The sequence below is a fragment of the Anguilla anguilla genome, chromosome 10 (genome assembly GCF_013347855.1).
Source record: "Anguilla anguilla isolate fAngAng1 chromosome 10, fAngAng1.pri, whole genome shotgun sequence".
NCBI classification, from domain to species: domain Eukaryota; kingdom Metazoa; phylum Chordata; class Actinopteri; order Anguilliformes; family Anguillidae; genus Anguilla; species Anguilla anguilla.
The window spans coordinates 16,309,531-16,329,996 of NC_049210.1; the positions used below are offsets into that span (position 1 = coordinate 16,309,531).

A 20,466-nucleotide genomic window follows, 5' to 3' on the forward strand; every position below is an offset into this window, starting at 1 on the left:
GATTCAAACTATTGGAAAGGGGGAAAACATTGAAACTCAAGCAGAAGGGCATTTTCAGTTTGAATGGTGTAGTGCGAGATTGAGACATCCTACAGATTGTATGTTTCTGAAAAATTAGCCGTCAGTTATGGCTGTTAATTTTAGGTTTCCTCTTATATTTAATTAGCTAGTTAGTTCCATATATATCTACATTTCCAGCTGACTGGCTTAGTTAGCCAGACGGATTCTTAACTACACAAACCATAGCAAAGTGTTCTACTCTTCAGCTGGTATCTGCATGGCGGGGGTAACACTACAGGTGAGCACAATATAGCTAGTCATAACCAGCCTCTGGTTGCTGTCTAACCACGGTGACAGCTTTTTAAAAAGGGTGAATTTTTCGCCTACTATTAAGCACTGACAGTAACCTAATCTTAGCGAATACGAATACAGCTAATACGGTTGTTGGCTGGGATAACAACAGAAAAGTAGCTAGACTAGCTAGCTACCGGTAGTCTTGCGATCGATCTAACGTCGTTAGGGTCGTATCGTTGGCCGATAAACCACAAGTGCTATCACTAATGGTAAAACTAATCGTTAAATGTGTTATACGCAAAGTTACTGACAACATCATTTAGTTTTCTAGCTGTAGGCTAAGGCGATTTCTTCAGCCAAAGCTAACTTGCAACTAAATTCTCAAAATAGTTTCTAGTTGAAATGAGGTGTCTTAACTTATTGGGTATCAACATCGACCTACGAGACTGCAGTTTGTTTATCGAACGTTAGCCAACGAACATGCTAGCTAGATCCCACAAATTGACAGGACGTAGTACGTTAACTTACGGCCATTTTCAGTACAGTTGGTGCAGAACAGTATGCTCTTTATTTCGTGGAGACAGGGTTTGGGTGCCCCACTAAATGCAACTGGAAAATATGATTCACGTTTTTATTTGTTTACTGTGGTGAAACGTCATTTCTCGCTTGGTTTAAATTCCGAGCTGAAACAAATGTTATACTTAATTGTCTTATATTTTGAAACGATAGGCTATAAAATATATAATTGTAAATATACTATATTAGGAAGGCAACAATTTCAAATTTGGAAGACAAAATTACAGTAACTTTATTCTCTTAAAAACTGTTTGGAATAGGGGGAGAAACCACTAACTAACAAATAAAAACCTCAATAACCTCCTGCACCGTGTTCCATAACGATTATATGAACAAAATGAGTTTGTATTGTTTTTATTTCACTACCATTGTAAATAAAACCGTTTAATTTATCGGTCATTGTAGAGATGATGCTAGGTAATTTTATATATTATTTTACTACCGTCGTTTTCTTGTAACTGATTTATAACTGATTGAGCCGACATTTCAATTAAATGCAAATATATGTAGCCTAGCTCCAAACTTTCCGTCTGGAAATACAGTGGCTAGCAAGGTGTGGTATGGGCTAGATTTTCCGGTTGGCCCAGTGCCTAGTCATTCTCTCACTACTGCTGAATGAGGGCAACAGCCACGAGTCCCTTCGACAATTTCTCATTACCTATGGCATTAAGTGCAGCCACTTGTATTCAATTGTACATTTCACCTGTATTAAAATGGAAAATCCCCCAACGCTGTTGCGAACGCAAGACTTAAGCCTCTAAAATAAAATATCCGTACTATAGAACGACGCTTTCCTTGTCTCTTCTTTAGTTCCTTGTTTCTCAGTCGCAAATTCCTTGTTTTTTTCCTTGCGAGAACAATTTTTCTACTGCCTCAGGTGGTTTAGAAGAAATACCTATATCAAAAATTTTATTAACAAAAACAAAAATATTTTAATCTAAATAATTAGTCTACACAACAGATTATTATTATTATTATTATTATTATTATTATTATTATTATTATTGCTATACTCCATAATCATTATGGCTTAGACTACCAATTTGTAAGCAGTAACAGAGGAAGAATAAAGTAATGCAGGAAATTCCAGGCTAGTTTAAAATGTGTTTACGACACTTCTATTTGGTTTTAGCTGGTTGACCTAGCTGTTCACCAGCCTGTCAGCTTGTCCACACCAGTTTAGCCACCCGCTTAACCTGTTTTGACCAACCATAGGCCAGCAACAGACTAGCTAAAACCATTTTGGAATCCAAGAATCTTAGAATTAGTTTGATCATATGTGATTGTTTTTGAAAATTTTCCCTTATTAAATCCTGTTTCCAAACTACAAACCCATTTTGAGGGTAAGTAACAACAGATGTGAGGTCAGACTGTTGGTTTGTAAGCAGAAATATGAGATGTGATTTGAAACTAGGGAGATTTTATTTATTTATTTTTTTTAAATGTGTGACATTCTCAATTTTTTCCCTTTGCTTTCCTAAATTTTCTTTAGAAGATTACTTAATAACCAAGGGTTTTTGAAGATAGGGAAGATGCGGATTATCGGAGTTGTACGTGACTGGTCATGGCCTTCAGAAAGATATGAGGAGGCCTGTTTATCTGCTTCTTAACATCCACAGGATTTAGTTTCCTGTGGGACCCTGCTTAAATGCTCCACGACAATTGCCTTTCTGCCATTCATCTCCCCAGAGCATTGTGAAATAAACAGGACACGCTGTACACTGTAGGACCGGTAGTTATGTGGCACCTGAAAAGTGTTAGCATTAGCCATAGCATGAACTAAACGGAAAGAAGCTGAAGAGCACACTTGCTTACCTAGGGGAAAACAGATCAGCGTTTTAGGAAAATCATTTTGATATTGATTTCTAGATAAAGAGCCATTACATGAAGTAAATGAAAATAAAGAACACACTTGTGGAGAGTTTGCCAGTATATAATATATTTTCTTTTTTCCATTTTATTGGGGAGGGGGTGGGGGGCTGAATCTAGAAATAAAAATTCTTGACAGTAAAGTTAAATGCATGATAACACATAGACCCAACTCTCAACCCTCCACCTTCACCCCATCAGGGCAGTGCCCTTAGAGGCCTAACGGATGGCAACATCCTGGACCCGGAGTACCAGCAGCGGCTGGAGGACGCGCGCACGCTGCTCAGGCAGGAGATCCAGAGGGAGCTGAAGATCAAGGAGGCGGCGGAGAGGCTCCGGCGGGCAGTCACCAGCCGGAAGAACGCGGCCGACGTGGAGGGGCAGCTGAAGGCCTCCAGCCGCAAGCTGGAGCAGCTGCACTGGGAGCTGCAGGAACTCAACGCCCGAGCTGTGGCTTTCGAGAAGGAGACCCGGATGGGTGCGTTAACGGGACGGGGGCGTTAACGGGGCGGGGGCGGCGAAGGGCCTGGTTATCAAGGTCCTGTCGGTTTTGCACCTGAGTCAAAGTACTTTAAAGTATTTTTAAGGCGGAAAGTAATCGAAAATCGCCAGATATAACACTGTTGTTGCAATCACAGAAAATGATTTTTAAAAATGATGAAAATTTCCAGCTTTTAAAAATAAGAATTTGTTCTTTTACACTGCAAAATAAGTCATTTTTTGTTGAACTCGCTAGCTTGATGTCATTGAAGACTCATGAAATCTAGTATTGTTTCTGCTCAGTTTGCTTATGTTAACATTTTGCCATCAGTATTAGTACCATCTAATTCATGGTCTTGTACATTAGCCCTGTATGAAAAATGTTACTGGTATGTACTGTAACTAAATTTATTTAGTCTCATGCTTTTTAAAAAACAATTATCTTTGTGGTTACCATAACTTATAAACACTTATATTTATATATTACCATAATATAAAAACTTGTTTTCAGGTTTTTATATTATTGTAATTATTTCAGGAATAACAAAAATATAAAACCTTATATCTATGTTGAACACTTTCTTGATGAAAGAACTGCTAAAGGGTGCTTAAATGTCACAAATAAAACACACACTGTTTCTCTTGCCTCCATATTATTCCTGTTGCGTATGCGGTTCCAGATGACCCGACCTCTCCTGACCCCTGTCGCTGGGAGGAGAGGACCACTCCACTGATCAGCCGGATCCACACCCTCAAAAAGCAGCTGGCCATTGAGACCAAGGTGAAGCAGGGAGCAGAGACCATCATCCAGACCTATGCTAGCAGTTCCGTCAAGGTGGGCCCTCATTTTATTTTAAATTTATGTGGATTAAAAAAAATGCTGTTATGCATCACTGTAAAAAATTATTCACTGGGCCCAGTACTAAGATTAAAGCCAAGGACCTGGACTATTGCAAAGCTCCACCCCCACTTTCCCCCTCCACCCAAAAGGAATGGCCTTCCTCGGCCATTCAGAGATTATGGTGCATTGTCGATAAGCTGTTATTGCTGTGCTGTTCATTTAAAAGGCATTTTTAAAACTGCTCAACCAGGGACTGCATTCTTCTTCTAGGGTCTTGTTTTTGCCATTGTTTTCACTGTGCTCAAGGGAAGGGGGGAGGTGAGAGTGGGGGTGTGCGTGCGCCGCGGCCTATCCGAAGCGTCCTCTGTAAAGAAGCCGCTGCTGAAAGCCCCGTACCTGTGATTTACGCTTCCCCTCTCCTACGTGACCCGAGCCTCTGAGCGGAGCTGCCTGCCCTGCCTGCCGTTTGTCTCGGGCCGCTGACAGCGGAGGAGCATGTGCTCCTGCCTCGGCCAATGTGGAGCTCCGACAGGGCGGCGGCGCTCAGGCTAGCAGCAGCGCTGGCGCAGAGGCAGCTCTGCCGCTCCAGCAGGAAACCCGTAAACACAGGGAGACGCAGGGAGCGAGGGAAACGGGGAGGGAGGGAGGGTGAGGGAGAGAGAGAGCGAGAGAGAGAGAGAGAGGGGGGGAGGGAGCAGGAGACCGAGTCAGGGACAGAGCGATAAGAGAGAGGCGCGAGAGAGCGATTCCGGGCCGGCGGAATTACGTGGCAGGCGATGCAGACCCGCGCGCCGCAGGGAAGGGGGAGAGCGCGAGAGCAGCTCGGAGGCTGTGATGGACCACAGGGGGCAGACCGGGGGGGTGTGAAGTGAGCAGGCGGGCCGCCGGGGCTTCTCTCGCACCGGGCAAAAAAAAAAGGGAGCCGTCCGCGGAACCCAGACCGCTTTGACAACCGCAGGGAGGACTTGCTCTGCGCTTCAAGGATAGCGAAGGTGGCGGAGAGCAACGTGAGAACATCCACTGCAGTTTACAGGATGACAGATTAGCCCTTATTCAGCAAGGACGGCACGCTCGGGTTAGTTGACACTGTTCTCGCGGATTGCTGGGTCCTGCAGTTTTTTTTCTTTTCTTTTTTTCTTTTTTTACCTGGCTGTGCGTTGCAGCCACGTCCCGGCACCTTGCTCCACATCGGGGTTTAATTTTTTTAATGGGCCGGGCGGAAGAGGAGGAGAGAGGCCTCCTGCACCAAGTGCACGGGGGATTAATAATGCATGTAAAAGTTTCCCCGCTCTCGTGATAGATTGAGCCCTTCATAGCTAACAAGGTGCACGTATCTGCCCTGTGTACTGGAAGGCTGCTTTCTTTGTGGCTCTTGCAGTTGTTTTTGCTGTTGTTTTTTTTTTTGCTGTTGTTGCTGCTGTTTTTTTGCTGTTATCTTTTTGTGTTTTTTTTTTTTTTTTTGCTGTTATTGCTGCTGTTTTTTTGCTGTTATCTTTTTGTGTTTTTTTTTTTTTTTTTGCTGTTATTGCTGTTGTTTCTTACTGTTGTTGCTGTTGTTTTTGCTGTTGTTGTTACTGCTGCTGCTGTTGTTTGTTTTCAGCAGTGCTTATTGGTTCAGTTGGGAGAGCATTGTTTTTTTTGTTTTTTTTGTATCAATCCAGGTGTGAACTAATTGACCATGAGCTCTCAGTAACCCCCCCCCCCCCACCCCTTACCTCTCCACCAGGACCGGAAGATGCTGTCCACAGCCCAGCAGATGCTGCAGGACAGCCGGACAAAGATCGAGCTGATCCGCATGCAGATCATCAAAGTCACGCAGGCGGGTGAGGGCGACCGGGAGGAGAGCCATGCTGAAGGTGAGGGCAGCGTGGCACAGAGGGCAGAGGTGTGCTTCAGATGCCCCCTGTGTGTCCTGTGGTGGGGGAGGGGGGAGGGGGGAGGGGGTGAGGAGGGGGTTGGCTGCCTTTCCTTTCACTTCTGTCCTGCTACGGTCCTGCTATTTTTGTGCAAATTCTTTGCGCACGCCTGTATGTCGTATCCTGAATTTCAGAATTTCCAAATGGACTGGTTGTTTTCCTTTGTTTAAATTTATTATTATTTTTTTTTGCCATTTTCTCCCCAATTTAGTCGTTATACCAATTCCCTGGGTGTATCACACAGTCCTGGTTGATGCGCTATCCTCTGTTGGTCTGGGGAGGCCCCCCTTTGTTTTAATTTTCCTGTGTGTATGTGTGCGTTCATGCGCTGCAAAAATGTTATGTCCGTACTCTGCATACTGTGTGTTGGTTTGTTTTCATGTGTCTGTCTATGCTTGTTGTACTGACCTGTACAGTTAATGATGTGTGTATGTGTTTGTGTTTGTGTTTGTGCATGTGCGTGCACGTGTGCCTGCGCGTGTGTGTGCGCATGTGCGTGTGTTTGTGGGTGCGCATGTGCCTCCCCGCGTGTGTGCCTGTGTGTGTGTTTGCCTGCGTGCGTGTATGCATGTATGTGCGCGTGTCTGTGCATGTGTGTGTGCGTGCGCGTGTGTGCTTGCGTGACCCAGCAGCGCGTCCCGCTGAGACCATCAGTCCCCTGGAGCTGAGGGTGGCGGAGCTGCGGCACCACCTCAGGATCGAGGCGGCCGTGGCGGAGGGGGCCAAGAACGTGGTGAAGCAGCTGGGAGGCCGCAGGGTGCAGGACAGACGCGCGCTGGCAGAGGTGGGGGCCCTGGGGGCGATGGCGGGGGGTAGACCGAAGGGCAGCAGAGTCAGGGAAATAAACAACATGGAATACCCTGCGAAAAGCATCAGTGGCGTCCTGGGTAGGGAGGCAAGCCTGTTTCCAGCAGGCCGCTAGATCCGCTCTGGGCCTGTTTACGCCCTTGAACTGCATGTACAGTGTACTAAATATCATTAGTCAGCTATGTCAGCATAAGTGACGCAACTTGTCCTGAGTAGGAACCCCTACTAATAAATAAATAATGTGGAAAAGGCATTTAATGGGAAGAGGGAAGGAAGTCCCGTTTGCTGTGCTGTCTCACCCAGAGGGTTTAAGTGTAATGGGATTGGGTGGGCTTTCATAACAGCACTATGAAAAAGCTTTGGGTTCCCAAAGTATCGTATTGTATGAAGAATTTCAGCATTATAAAGACAGCAAAAAAAACTAAGACTTTGGAGTTTTTGTACAGAATCAGATTTGCAATTGTATGCCCTACGGGAGGGGGGGGGCAGTATGGTAGAGAAATCATTAACCGCGATTCTCAGATTTGAAACTGGTCGAGGTGAAGTGGATGTGACAGGGGTTGACTGTAGATGTGATGGGGGTTGACTGTGGATGTGACGGGGGTTCATTGTAGATTTGACGGGGGTTCAGTGTGGATGTGATGGGGATTCAGTCTGGATTTCAGTCTGGATGTGATGGAGGTTCAGAGTGGATGTGACGGGGGTTCACTGTGGGGGTTCAGTGTGGATGTGACGGGGGTTCACTGTGGGGGTTCAGTGTGGATGTGACGGGGGTTCATTGCGGATGTGACGGGGGTTCACTGCGGATGTGACGGGGGTTCATCGGATGTGACGGGGGTTCACTGCGGATGTGACGGGGGTCCGCTATGGCCGTGCAGACGCGCTCGCTGCTGTAAAGTCACCGGTGCGTCATTGCGTGTCCTCCATTAGGCCCAGGCCCGGCTGCAGGAGTCCTCTCAGAAGCTGGACCTGCTGCGCCTGTCCCTGGAGCAGCGCCTCAACGAGCTGCCCCAGGACCACCCCAAACGGGCCGCCATCAAGGAGGAGCTGTCCCTGGGCACCTCGCCCTCCCTGGGCTTCCAGCGCAACCGCCTGCGCTCCTCCTCCTCGTCCTCCTTCCTCAAGCCCTCCTCCCTCACAGGTAACGCTGTGGCTGACGTCTCAGAAGGGGAGGGGAGCAGTGGTACCCCTAATTTGTAGTAAAACCCCTTACCCGTTCATCTAGTAAATTGCTTTTATATGCTAGCGCTGCACAAAAGGTTAATGGCTACAGAGCTTTAATCGCTTGATTTGCAGGCTGGATACACTGTAACAGAGCTATACGTTGCTGGTGCAGTATTATACACAGGAATAGCTGATCCATTACTGGTCTGCCTGGTTCACCGGTACGCTGTGGCTACATATAGCCGCTGTAGCCTGGGACAGAGATGTGTAGGCCTGATTTTAATTTGCAGGCAGGCTGGAAGTGAGGCTGATGGGCTGCCAGGACCTGCTGGAATCGGTGCCAGGTCGTTGCCGGGTAACCGGAGTTTCCACGGCACCCGGGAGCCCCTCGGAGGCCAAGTCCTTGAAGGTGCGGACGGGGCTGTCCGGTCGCAGCACCAACAGCAAACTCAGCAAGGCGGAGGAGGTTTCCGGTGAGCAGCGACGTGACTCCGTACTCCAGCTTTCCCTGCAGGTCAGACCTGTGGTGTGGTAACGCCCTGCTGTTTGTTTCCTCCTGCCTGTCAGTGGAGATCAGCGCAGTGCTGAAGCTGGACAACAAGATGGTGGGACGCACCAACTGGAGGCCCCTCAGCAATCAGGCGTGGGACCAGAGCTTTTGCATTGAACTGGAGCGGGTGGGTAATCCTCCTCTTCTTCTGATTGCTACCCAGAAGGCCTTTGAATGTTAAGACTTTTCAAAGTTACGTTTAATATGCTGTCTTTTATCCTTATTCGTCTTCACATGATTTTCAATGATTCTCTGAAGGTATTCCTCTTTGGTGTTGTGATGGCAACAGGGGACCAGTCTCATCACTCCATATCCATGTATATAATGTAGTTCCGCCTAGTAATACTGTGCTATGCCCCAAACTTGTGCCTGGCCTTAAAACTGACATAGGAAGTGATGGCAAGGACAGAAGCAGATGGCAGAAGCTATCGTGTCACTCTTGTCCTTGTTTAATCAGCAGAATTAAATGCTCACAAAGGCCGATAATAAGACGTAATACGACCTTCCCTGTCTCGCAGAGAGCAAAGTCAGAGCAAAAAAGTTTGGGCCTACCGAATGCGTACGCCCTGCTGAATGACCTGCATTTGACCCCTGACCCCTGCAGTCCCGGGAGCTGGAGATCGGGGTGTACTGGAGGGACTGGAGGGCTCTCTGTGCTGTTAAGTTTCTGCGCCTCGAGGACTTCCTGGACAACCAGCGGCACGGCATGTGCCTGTATCTGGAGCCCCAGGGCATGCTCTTCGCTGAGGTAAGTGGATCATTAGGCCACACCCATAATCCAAATCCTTACAGTGGAACAATGCTTCAGTCATAAAATGACTAAGGCTTGTTAGTTTATTTGAGGAAATGATTATTTATGTTTTATAAAAATACTGTTACTTTAATTGTGACTCACAGGTGACCTTTGTCAACCCAGTTATTGAGCGGCACCCAAAACTCCAACGACAGAAGCGCATTTTCCCCAAAGAGAAAGGTAGCCTAGCTACTGTTCTATCTCTTTACCATGTGCCTTGTTCATTGAAATCTATAGAACTGAAGCTCGGGTTCTTTTCTAAGTGTTTATTTGCGGCGATTTTTGGAGTCTTTAATTCGTCCGCTTACTTCCTGCTTTCTCAGGGAAGGACTTCCTGCGGGCTGCCCAGATGAACATGAACTTCACCACATGGTGGCGCTTGATGATGAACATGCTGCCCCCCTGCAGCTCCATGACGGCCATGAGCCCGCCCCTCTCCGCCGCCTCTGACCCCGACGTCACCTCGCCCCCCTCCCTGGAGAAGGCGGTGATGACCCCCCCACCGGGAGGGTGAGACGACTGAAATTGTTGTTGGATCTTTTGTAGTCCGATTTTCTTGGGAACAATTTTCTTTTAAATATCTGATATCATGATAAAAGTGATGTGCAAATGTGTCTGGAAAAGTGACTGTTTCCATTTTGAACCTGGCCTGCTTTTCCTGGAGTTATCAACCAACCCTTGACAAACAAACAGCCTGACATTTTTCCCTGTGATAAACGTAATTGAAATGTCATGGAAAATATGTGATGTTGAGTGGTAACCCCGCTGACAGATCCCCTCCCCCCACCCACCCCCGCGTTTCACTGCAGAGAGCAAACGGTGATCAAGCTGAACTTCAGCGACGAGCGGCCAGTCAAGCCCCCGCGCCTCAACATGGGCAAAGCTACCCTGGACGTGCCCTCGTTAGCGCCCCCAGACGCACCCCTGGCAAACATGGTATATCTCCAGTGAATTCATACGACATACTGCATATGTAGTTGTCATGGAAACATTGCTTATCCATTGGTCATCCTGCCTGTCATTCTGTAAGGTATCAATCCCTTAGACTGGTCACACAGTCCATCGTGCTTTGTCCTCCTGTAAATATATATTGGTAAAAGTAGAGCGTGCAGATCGCAGGGTGTGGATGTCTTTCATCCATCACCTGAGACTCTTCTGGCTTCTTTTCAGTCCACCAAGACGAATCGCACAGTGGAGAAAAAGGATAAGCAGCCGTCTTGGTCCATACCTTCGTAAGTACTTTTCACACACACACCTACACACACACACACACACACACACACACACACACACTCATAATGCTCTGGCTGCTTTCCGGTTCATTCTCCTTCTAGATAAAGTCCTTCCATTGAGCCCAGTGTTAATTATATTTACACCTTCTCTGTCTCTATCTTTATCACTGTTTAATCTTATCAGGGAGAAGGCAGGAGTGCAGATGGAGGATTTCCACTGCATCTCAGTGCTGGGAAGAGGGCACTTTGGAAAGGTACTGTCATTTAACACCCCCCCCCCCCCCAACCCCCACGAACTGTTTCGGACGTGGTGACAGACTGTTCTCATCAACCCTCCCCACCCTCACCCACAACATCTGTTCAGGCATCGAATCATAAATCTTCCCCTTCCATTTTCACCCAGGTCCTGCTTGCTGAATATAAAAAGTCGGGAAAGCTGTACGCTATAAAAGCCCTGAAGAAGGGAGACATCGTGACCCGCGATGAGGTGGACAGGTTAGTCATCAGAAAGCATCTTCCCAACCTAGGGAAACTATTCAAATCTTTATAGCGTGGCTGGTGTTTCACGTACTTTCAATTTATTCTTCTTTTCTCATGGGCCCTAAAATAACAGTTTTATTCCTGGAGATGTTTGTCTACATTGCCATATTTTTCTCGTAACTATGAATTGTGCTGTGAGCGCTCTTCTGAGAGGAGTTAAATGAGATCTGTCTGATGTGTGATTAAACTGGGATGCATCCCCCTCAAGTGTTTGTGTGCCTGTGAATCCCAGCTTGATGTGCGAGAAGAGGATATTTGAGGCCATCAACGCAGCGAGGCACCCCTTCCTGGTGAACCTGCACGGCTGCTTCCAGACGGCCGAGCACGTGTGTTTCGTCATGGAGTATTCCCCCGGGGGCGACCTCATGATCCACATCCACAACGACGTCTTCTCCGAGGCCCAGGCCAGGTGCGGCCCTGCTCCCTCTCACACCCTACACACTGTAGAGAAACACTATCCTGGGAAGCAGGTGTGGCGGGCTGTTACTGACCTACTTATTTGCTGACTGACTAACTGACTTGCTTTCTTGTGCTTGCTTTATTCCAGAGATATTTTATCATACAATAAGAGACTTTTTCCATTGCTTTAATTTTTTTGTCACACAGCATTCCTAAAGGCATATTGCACTATTGTTTTTCACTTCTTGCACCGTTTTGTACTGTATGATGTTATGGGTTAACTGGTTTTTGGTTAACTGATATAAAATTGCATCCACCATGTATGTATGAATATAATCCACCAGTGGAGTCGCTACTTAAAGATAAGGCAGGGACATCCTGCTGGCTGAAACCCTCCCTCCCTGGCCAACACAGGGGGCCGTGATGTCACCCCTGTGGAACTCCCAGCTAGAATATGATCAGGATTCAGTTACAAACTATGGTGTGCATGACTGTACTGAGGTCCTGCTCCTGCTATTTGAAGAAACTGGTTGTATTGTCTCTCCAGGGAGTCTTTTTATCAGATCTGGCCATACCTGTTTGTAATGGGTTGTGTCTTGTGCTTGTTGCAGGTTCTATGCTGCCTGCGTTTTGCTAGGTCTGGAGTTTCTGCACCAGAACAAAATAGTTTATCGGTGAGTAACCACTAAACTAAATAAGGCTCTGTAATAGTCAATACAGGCCAGTACTTGGCATTCAGAAATTAATTTCCCTTTCCTGTGTTTTAAAATAGGGATTTGAAGCTAGACAACCTGTTGATGGATGCTGACGGCTATGTACGAATTGCGGACTTTGGGCTTTGCAAAGAAGGTAAGAGGGTGGTGGTCTGGCCCCTGAGTGTTTCCTTCTGAAGTGGGTGGGCTCTGGCCCCTGGGGTTCTGTTGTTGGAATTCTGGCAGCTGTGTTCCATCGCCCTCTCCATGTGTAGGGATGGGCCACGGTGACCGGACTTCCACATTCTGCGGCACCCCAGAGTTCCTGGCCCCCGAGGTCCTGACCGACAACAACTACACCCGCGCCGTGGACTGGTGGGGGATGGGCGTGCTCATATACGAGATGCTGGTGGGAGAGGTCAGTTGGCGTGAGAGTGCGTTGGATATTTTGCTGTTTTTTTTCTCACGCGTCACGTTCTGTGGATTGAAACGAGGCATGGGTTGTACCAGAAGAGTTAACAAAGCCTCCCCGCCATGGTCTGTGTCAGTCTCCCTTCCCAGGCGATGATGAGGAGGAGGTGTTTGACAGCATTGTAAATGACGAAGTGCGATACCCCAGGTTTCTGTCACCAGAATCCATCTCCATCATCCAAAAGGTAAAAAAGTGTTCCCCATCCCCCGCACATGTACATAAACAAACACACACGCACACACACACATCCATCATTGATATTCTTGGGACGAGTAAGGTACTTTGCAGAACATTCTGTTTTTAATTCATTTTGATGTGGCGTGTAGTATAATCCATGTGATATACACACCCTGTCGGCGCAGTGCAGAGTCTTGCTACAGTGAATGGCTTAATCCTCCTGAAGCAGCTCGGCTGGCCTCGTTTAACCCAGCCTGTGAGCACTGAAGCCTGACTGTGCCTTGCCTGCACTTTTCCTTAACTGCAGCTGCTGAGGAAGAACCCGGAGAAGAGGCTTGGAGCGGGGGAGCAGGACGCCAACGAGGTTAAGAAACAGAAATTTTATCAGGTATTTGTTTAATTCCCCATCCCTTCCTTTTGCTCTGTCTTCTTACTGTTATCAGCATTCTTCATTGTGGAGGTCATTGCACATTAGATTGAAATCAGCCAGAAAGGTACGGGTGGAAATTGGCCTTTCAAGCCAACACTTCACTCATAACCGTACTAATACAGAAGATCCTGAGATTAGAGCTAGTTTTGAAAATGAAAGATGTTCTGTCAGATTTTCAGAGCATTCAGGAAAATGGTAATACTCATCTTTGAATCACAGGTCGAGAAATCAGTATCTAGTTCAGAATGTTCACGGCTGGGATTCAATCAACATTTGTCTATAACCTAACAGCTGAAAGTAAGAATTGTCTTTAGTCTTCATGAAAACGGTGTGGCGAGTTGAACAACATTAGCTCGCCAAATTGAGTTTGTGAAGGAAAAGTGTAATACTTACATTTATTAGTGTAGGTCAAAGTCAACAAATAATGTTGATTGAATACGGGCTTATGTGCAATTAAAGGGATGTGGTGGATTGTACATTGCTTAACCACTTCCTTAGTGGAGACCTTTTCTTTGACTGTGCACAGGGTGAATGTTGTTGAGAACCAAAATGAGTCATCTGTAGAATTGCATAATGGATGGTAAATGTGAAGTCATTTGGCAGAAGAGACTTGTTTTGACCAAAAAAGTGTATAGCTTCTTCACAAAAACTTGATTCTGAGACAGCAGGGTGAAGCTTGAATCCATCGTTGCCCTGAGAATTTAAGGGGACAATGGCCCCAGTGTATGGGAAATTTTACTGGCTAGATTCCTCCTTGTAATAAATGACTCCTATCCTTCCATCTTGGATTTAGAGGAAGAGAGAAATAAACGGCATCCTGTAAGTTTTTGTTTGCTTTTCCGAACAGGGCATCGACTGGGACGCCCTGCTGGCCAAAAAAGTCAAGCCCCCGTTCCTGCCCTCCATCAAGGGGTCCGGGGACGTGAGTAACTTTGACGAGGAGTTCACGCGGCTGAAGCCCGTCCTGACGCCCCCCCAGACTCCGTGCTTCCTCACCCCCGAGCAGCAGCAGGTCTTCGCGGACTTTGATTTCTCCATGCTGCACTGACCCCCCCACACCCCCAGGGCAGACCCGGCGCCAGGCGTCCCCACAAACTCCAGGGGGGCCACTCTGAGGACTCCGCTCCGCCCTCGCGGCACAACTCCAGCCCTCCCTGCCACGCTTCCCTCCGCAATAGGTTTCCATCGACCGAGCGCTGGCTGGCGTTAAACAATTAAGAACGGGCTGGTTAGAGACCAGGTTTCTCCAGGTGAAGCGAACTGGAGCAGCTGATGCTGTGGCTTCAGGCTCTTTCCGGTTAATAAAGACTCTGCACGGCTCCGGGGTCACTGGGGTCGTCTACTTTGCCTTCCCTGTGTAGGGCTTTGGTTGTCACTGTGAACGTCACCATGTATTGCTCTGCTGAGAAAAGTGAGGCTCATTAATGGTTTTGTTTTGTTTTCCCGTTTGTGGATTTAAGTGTTTTTTTTTTGTTATTAACTTGCTGTTTTTGTATTCCTGGGGCCAGTGATTGGATGTATGTAATGCCTGCTATCTTCGTCTAATAACTTGTTACGCGTTTGTGGATTGTTTGGAATTCTTCTTGGAGGTGGGGTATTGATATGACTCCATAGCCATGCTTGCCAGTGGCATTGGGTATAGTAACCACAGTGTACTTCTCCTTCAAACCTCCTTGTCTAAATCCTTCATACTACTCGCAGCAATTATGTGTTGTGTCTTAAATGTCTGTACAGTGAAATCATTGTGTCCCAAAACAAAAAGCCAGAATGTGCCAATATACTCAGTGAGGAAAACTTTTTTAGCTTGTTCTTTCTCCCAAAGACCTCCTGGTATTATAAGATTTTTCTTTGAATGACTGTACTGTCTCCCCAAACACCCTTAGGGCCAGTTTCATGGACACAGATTCAGCTTAGTCCTGGGCTAAATTGAGTTTTGTATGGAGAATCTCCATTCAAAATTGAATGTGGTGTAGGCCTATGTTTAATCTGTGTCTGTGAAACTGGCCCTTAATGTTGCAATTAGCATCTGCGTGACTTGAGTGTTGAGAAGTGCCTCTGCTGTAGTAGGAGAATATGAACAGTACATTTGCATAAGAATGATACAGTTCTTTGACACTGATAAATTGCTGCGGGAACGAACACTAAATCAGTTAAGGTAATCAAAAGTCAGATCAAGACAAATCTATGAAACACAAGATAAAATTGAATGTCTGATAGTCATAGCTTTTGATAGCATTTAACTGATAGCTTAGCTCTTTATTTCTCTTCTGTAAGAGCTGCTTTGTGCTTCCTAGAAAAAGCTGTTATTGCACTGTTACAAACAGCCATTAGCTTGTCGATCTCTCTGTCCTGAACTGCCCCATATACCGATAGTACCTGAATGCAATCACAATCGTCTTCCAAGACTCTGAGATGACGAGAGGTTTTAAGTTCCAGTGAAGCTACTGTCCGTGAAGTTTAATTTTGCATTCCTTTGAAATCACTTGAAAATGTTGCTGCCAATGAAGTGTGCTCTGTTGTATGTATACGTATGTGATTTACTACTGAATTATAATTTATACTGTGAAATAGGAAAAAACATGCCATTATAATTGTAGGTGAGATTGTTTTATTCTGTCCCTTCTGTCTACATATGAAAAATATTAATAAATATCTTTCTCACTAAAGTTCTTATTTTGTAGGTAAATGGATTTTTTAAACAGAAATGAAACTACAAAATATCTGTTTAAATTTTTTAATGTTTGTTCAATACTGTCATTTAAAAAATTATTGCATAACTCAATTTGTTCAATAACTTCACAATGCAAAGTCAAATCAGATCACGTGACTTGGTTATGTAAACAGATAACTTCAGAAATGAAATTCCAAAAGATACCAATGTGGAATTATAACCTTGTGAACCTCAATCAATGGAGGTATTTATCAATTATTATTGCTTAGAATTGAAATTTCTATATTTTAAGTATTTTTTTTAAAATCAACCATTCATCCATGTTGGGACACACAGTATGGACTACTTTTCAGACTTAAGTTATTCTATGTCTCTAAAAACAAAAACAAAAACAAAACAAAAAAACTAGCATCCAAAGGAGGTTTCATTCGGCCAAACCATCATAAAAATTTAAATATAATAATGTTCATCTTGATATGCATATAGGTCAAATCTTACCAAAAATACATTTTCATTTCCTTGTTTGTAGAGCACCACTGACACAACCTACTTGGTCTTTTAAAAACAAAGCCGTCACTACTTGTATTCAGTTCCCCTTGACTCTTTGCTAATTTACTATTCAAGCATGCGACATGTACATTAGCAGGAATCAACTGGCTACATGTGATTCTTCATCAGACCACTGTCATCCTGCTGTGTCATGGCATGAATCTCATGCTAACAAAGAAGAAAGGATTGCAGTAATGAAAACTAGCCAAATCTGAACTGCATGCAGTGTCCCTACGAGAGCCCAGTGGATGTAATACAAGCAATTGGCTTCGTCACTGGATTTTAATCACCATGCCAATGTTTACCAATTTAAAAATAGTTGAAGAGTGCATTTGTTCAAGCTCTTAGTGAGGTTCAATGGTAAGCCATCTGCTATGAAGAACTGAAATTATTTTTCCTCATATGGACTCACTTGGCTACTCTCTAAACTCCTTCTCAGGATCATCATGAAAAGTCATATCGCCCAGAAATTATGTTTATGATGATAAAGCTTAAGATCAGCTGCCAATTAAGATCTTGACAGCAAGATGTGTGACAATTAGTGACTTAAATCTGATGCTGAAAAATGCAGAAAACCAGCAGATACTGTGACAACTGCTCCAGTCAGGCCTCCAGTGTGCAGAAGAATATTTGATTTACTGTATCTCCAGATGGACAAATGCACTCAAAGTAAATATGCAGTTTTTACTGCTTATGGGTGGCAATACAAACACCTGGAATGATGTAATTCCTTGATCTGGGGCTGCCCAACCCTGTTCTTGGAGATCTACCATCCTGTAGGTTTTAATTTAAACCTTTAAACTGGCACATCTGATTCTACAAATTAGCAGCTCAACGAGCTCTCTAGTTGTTGAATGAGGTGTGCTTTGTTAGTGTTGGAGTGAAAACCTACAGGACAGGAACAGGATTGAGCAGCCCTGCCTTAATTTATAAGATAGTGCTCCGAAGAATTCAGGAAGTTGCTCCTATCAATGCAGATGGGAGAGAACTCCACTCCTTTTAATACAAAATGTATACAGTATCAGCATTCATTCACAGCTACTTGCTATTACCTTTCAAAATCAACTGTAATACACATACCTTGTCGTTTGAAGAAGTCGGCCTATTTTATAACAGCGTAAACATAATTCCTGTGTTTTCCTTACCTCAAACCCCTTCTTTGTCTATGTCTGGGAGATATTTGTGGAATGCTTTTTGACAGTGTTTCTCAACCTAGGCCCTGGGGGACCCACTGTGTATGCTGGGGTTTTTTTTTCCAACCATAGTATCAAGCTCAAGCTCAGCATGCACAGCGGGTCCCCAGGACCAGGGCTGAGAAACGGTGCTTTATGAAAAGTGCATTACAAAGCCAAATTGGTAGAGCGGTTTTGCTGAGCACAAGAGAATGATAAAAAGGTACGTTTCATCACTAAGGAAAAGGAATCAAGCCACATATTAGTTAGATTACTACTACAATAAACATAGAGCCCAGTTGCATATGGAAGGTGGCATTTACATCATATGACTAATTCTGTCACCATCCAACAATATATTCCTGTTCATTCCTTAAAGTTTGATCCCAAAATAGCAGCAAGGGAAGATCTTTCTCCCTTTCCCATCAACACACAACATCCTATATCCCACACAACACACTCTCATCAAAATAAAACCAAGAGGTTTTGCACACATTTCTGCAGGATTCTTCCTTCTGGAACTGACACATCTGACTTACTGTGGAGGAAAATGGCACGATGAAGGAAGTTAAAGGACCAAACCTCAGCCCCAGAGATAGACATGGAGTGAAAGAGAAACCGGTAGAATCCGGATGAGAGGGGGTGGGGTGGGCTGGGGCAAGGGGCTAGACACGTTCAGTGCTCTCTCTGAAGTACACCTGCTCCCAGGCGACGATGCGGCAGGTGCAGAAGAAGCTCCACAGGTTGCGCAGCGTGCCCTGGTCAAAGGGGTTCTCGTCGGCACCACAGTGCTTGAGGTAGGAAATGCGGTGGTGCGACATGAACTCCCAGGTAGTGGTGTTGAGCGAGACCAAGTACAGATGGGAGCCCAACAGCAGCACCGCCACCAGCGAGAACACACCCACCAAAGAGGCCACCGCCAGCAAGAAGCCGTTCTGACGCAGCCACAGGTCCCAGGTGGACGCATAGCTGATCCCAGACCTGACAGAGACAAACAAATTAACATCAGTCAAAAGAACTCTTCAATTTACTGACTGTTATTTGGTGTGCACTTGTAGTACTTTAGTTTGGTACACTGGTATATCGACCAAAACTTAAGGTTCCTCCCCTTATGAAGCCTAATGATGCAGTCCAAACATACTGTATGTGTGTCAGACATCAGAGCTACATATGTTGAGGACAGAGTAGTGATAGTTAGTCCAGGTACAGTACTGCAGTAACGGGTCTGCATTATAGACAACAGCTAAAACGTTCAACTGAATTTGTTTAATACATGCAACTGCCAACTCAGACCACCACTCACCATGCCAGGTTGAATGCCCAGAGCAGGGCTAGCAGCTGGACGCCCAGGTAGAGGACAAACCAGCGGTGGTTCCTCTCACCCACACAGTTTTCAATCCAGGGGCAGTGGTGGTCATAGCGCCGCACACAGTGCTTGCAGTTCTGGCAGTGCTTGGCTCTCATTGGTTGCTGCTCACGAGAGAGAAACTCAGATTTTCACTCATACCTTTTAAATGACTTTTAATCATATTTTTCAAATTAACTGCAGCCTGGGCTTCAACTATCCCTGGAAACATGAATTAAACAAATTCTCGATGGATACTTTGCAGGGTTTCAGAGGCTAAAGTCAATACATCTCTGCAAACTTTGCGCCATTGAACCTAATGCATTGACTTGGTACCTGCAGCAGACAGTAGCCACAACGGCGCAGACGTATGGCCTTGGAGGTATTGGGGATCATCTCCTGTTCTTCTTCACTGACACCAAGAGTGAACTAAGACATGGGGCAGCGGATACAGAGAATGCATGAGTCACTTCTGGAAACGTTGTTCACTTTTTCGGCATTCATCAACTTTTAATAAATTGCCAATTTGTGGGATGGGTGCTTTTTGACTGACCTTAGCGTCACTGTCGGAGACTACAAATCCCGGATCCATGAGGGAAACAGCGAAATAGAGCAGTACTGACACCAGGACCAGCAAGACAAAAAGCACTGGCTGCTTAAGCTCGCCCCTCTCCTCTTGCTTCCGCAGGTCTATATCAAAGCAGAGAAGGTCAACTGTACATTTCTTTCATCAGTTGTTTTAATTCTGCTAGCTAGAGACGTATCTAACTCCAGTTAGCGTACGTAACGAAGCGTGCTGCATGTGTAGCTAGTTATTCTAGTTAGTAGCATAGCTAGCTAGAAGACTGTATGATGATGATGAATAGTCGATAAGCCTAACATCAGCGATCTAACTTTAAAAGCTTGCTATCCACGTTAGCTACACTATATTTAAAATACTGGACTACATATTATTATCAGCTGGCTATACGAAGCAGTATTCCATGCTAACAGATGACGATTATCTAACTTACCTGTGTCATGAAGGAAGAGTATCAACGTTATCACCCATGTCAGGGTAACGTGAGCAGTTCTTATAAGAAACCCAGACCCAAACACGTTTTTAAACATCCTAGCATTCTCAAACAAATATATTACATCAAATGAATCAAATAAAAACTTAAAGCACTGTTGCAATACAACATTGGGAGAGCCTGGGTAGTTAGCTTGCCATCGGTGTCTTTCGGTTCCTCCAGTACTTTCCCAGGTTCCTAGTAGAACTATGTGGAAGACAGAAGTGAAAACGAATGTTATGAAATTTTATCGAATTCTGTCGTGGATGGGCTCATTGCAGCGTATTCGTTTTTAAACAACTTGGTAAGTGCGTGGCTAGTCGGCATATATTAAATTTTGTGTTCAAATCGTGTTTGTTTTGTTGTCAAGTTCCGCCATTATGTGAAGTGTGCAGTTGAGTCCATCGGAAAGACACAACCGCGCTATATCCACGTACAACCACAA

The 20,466-nt window shown here is 45.3% G+C and overlaps 2 protein-coding genes across 4 annotated transcripts; one reads left to right on the top strand and one right to left on the bottom strand.

The window, feature by feature from the left end:
• The first annotated feature begins 29 nt into the window (after nt 1-29).
• Nucleotides 30-15,901, top strand: pkn3 (protein kinase N3). 3 transcript variants are annotated; one of them, XM_035379341.1, is made up of 22 exons: nt 30-298; nt 2,941-3,217; nt 3,900-4,054; nt 5,787-5,916; nt 6,606-6,760; nt 7,714-7,924; nt 8,238-8,420; nt 8,515-8,624; nt 9,102-9,245; nt 9,395-9,470; nt 9,614-9,800; nt 10,100-10,226; nt 10,461-10,522; nt 10,707-10,776; nt 10,926-11,017; nt 11,295-11,471; nt 12,073-12,135; nt 12,234-12,310; nt 12,429-12,571; nt 12,702-12,809; nt 13,110-13,190; nt 14,080-15,901. In XM_035379341.1, the coding sequence occupies exons 1-22, from the start codon at nt 278-280 to the stop codon at nt 14,278-14,280; spliced, it is 2,850 nt and encodes a 949-aa protein (XP_035235232.1). In that variant the 5' UTR covers nt 30-277; the 3' UTR covers nt 14,281-15,901. The 3 variants fall into 3 exon arrangements, with proteins under 3 accessions (XP_035235232.1, XP_035235233.1, XP_035235234.1); XM_035379342.1 differs by having other exon boundaries at nt 6,609-6,760; XM_035379343.1 differs by lacking the exons at nt 30-298; nt 2,941-3,217; nt 3,900-4,054 and adding an exon at nt 4,750-5,135.
• Nucleotides 15,902-15,955: 54 nt separating this feature from the next.
• Nucleotides 15,956-20,447, bottom strand: LOC118206540 (probable palmitoyltransferase ZDHHC12). The gene is made up of 5 exons (XM_035379344.1): nt 19,983-20,447; nt 19,523-19,659; nt 19,306-19,398; nt 18,928-19,094; nt 15,956-18,605 (listed from the first exon to the last, which is right to left on the bottom strand). Exons 1-5 carry the CDS (start codon nt 20,077-20,079, stop codon nt 18,290-18,292), a joined length of 810 nt encoding a protein of 269 aa, XP_035235235.1. The 5' UTR covers nt 20,080-20,447; the 3' UTR covers nt 15,956-18,289.
• Between the last annotated feature and the right edge of the window lie 19 nt (nt 20,448-20,466).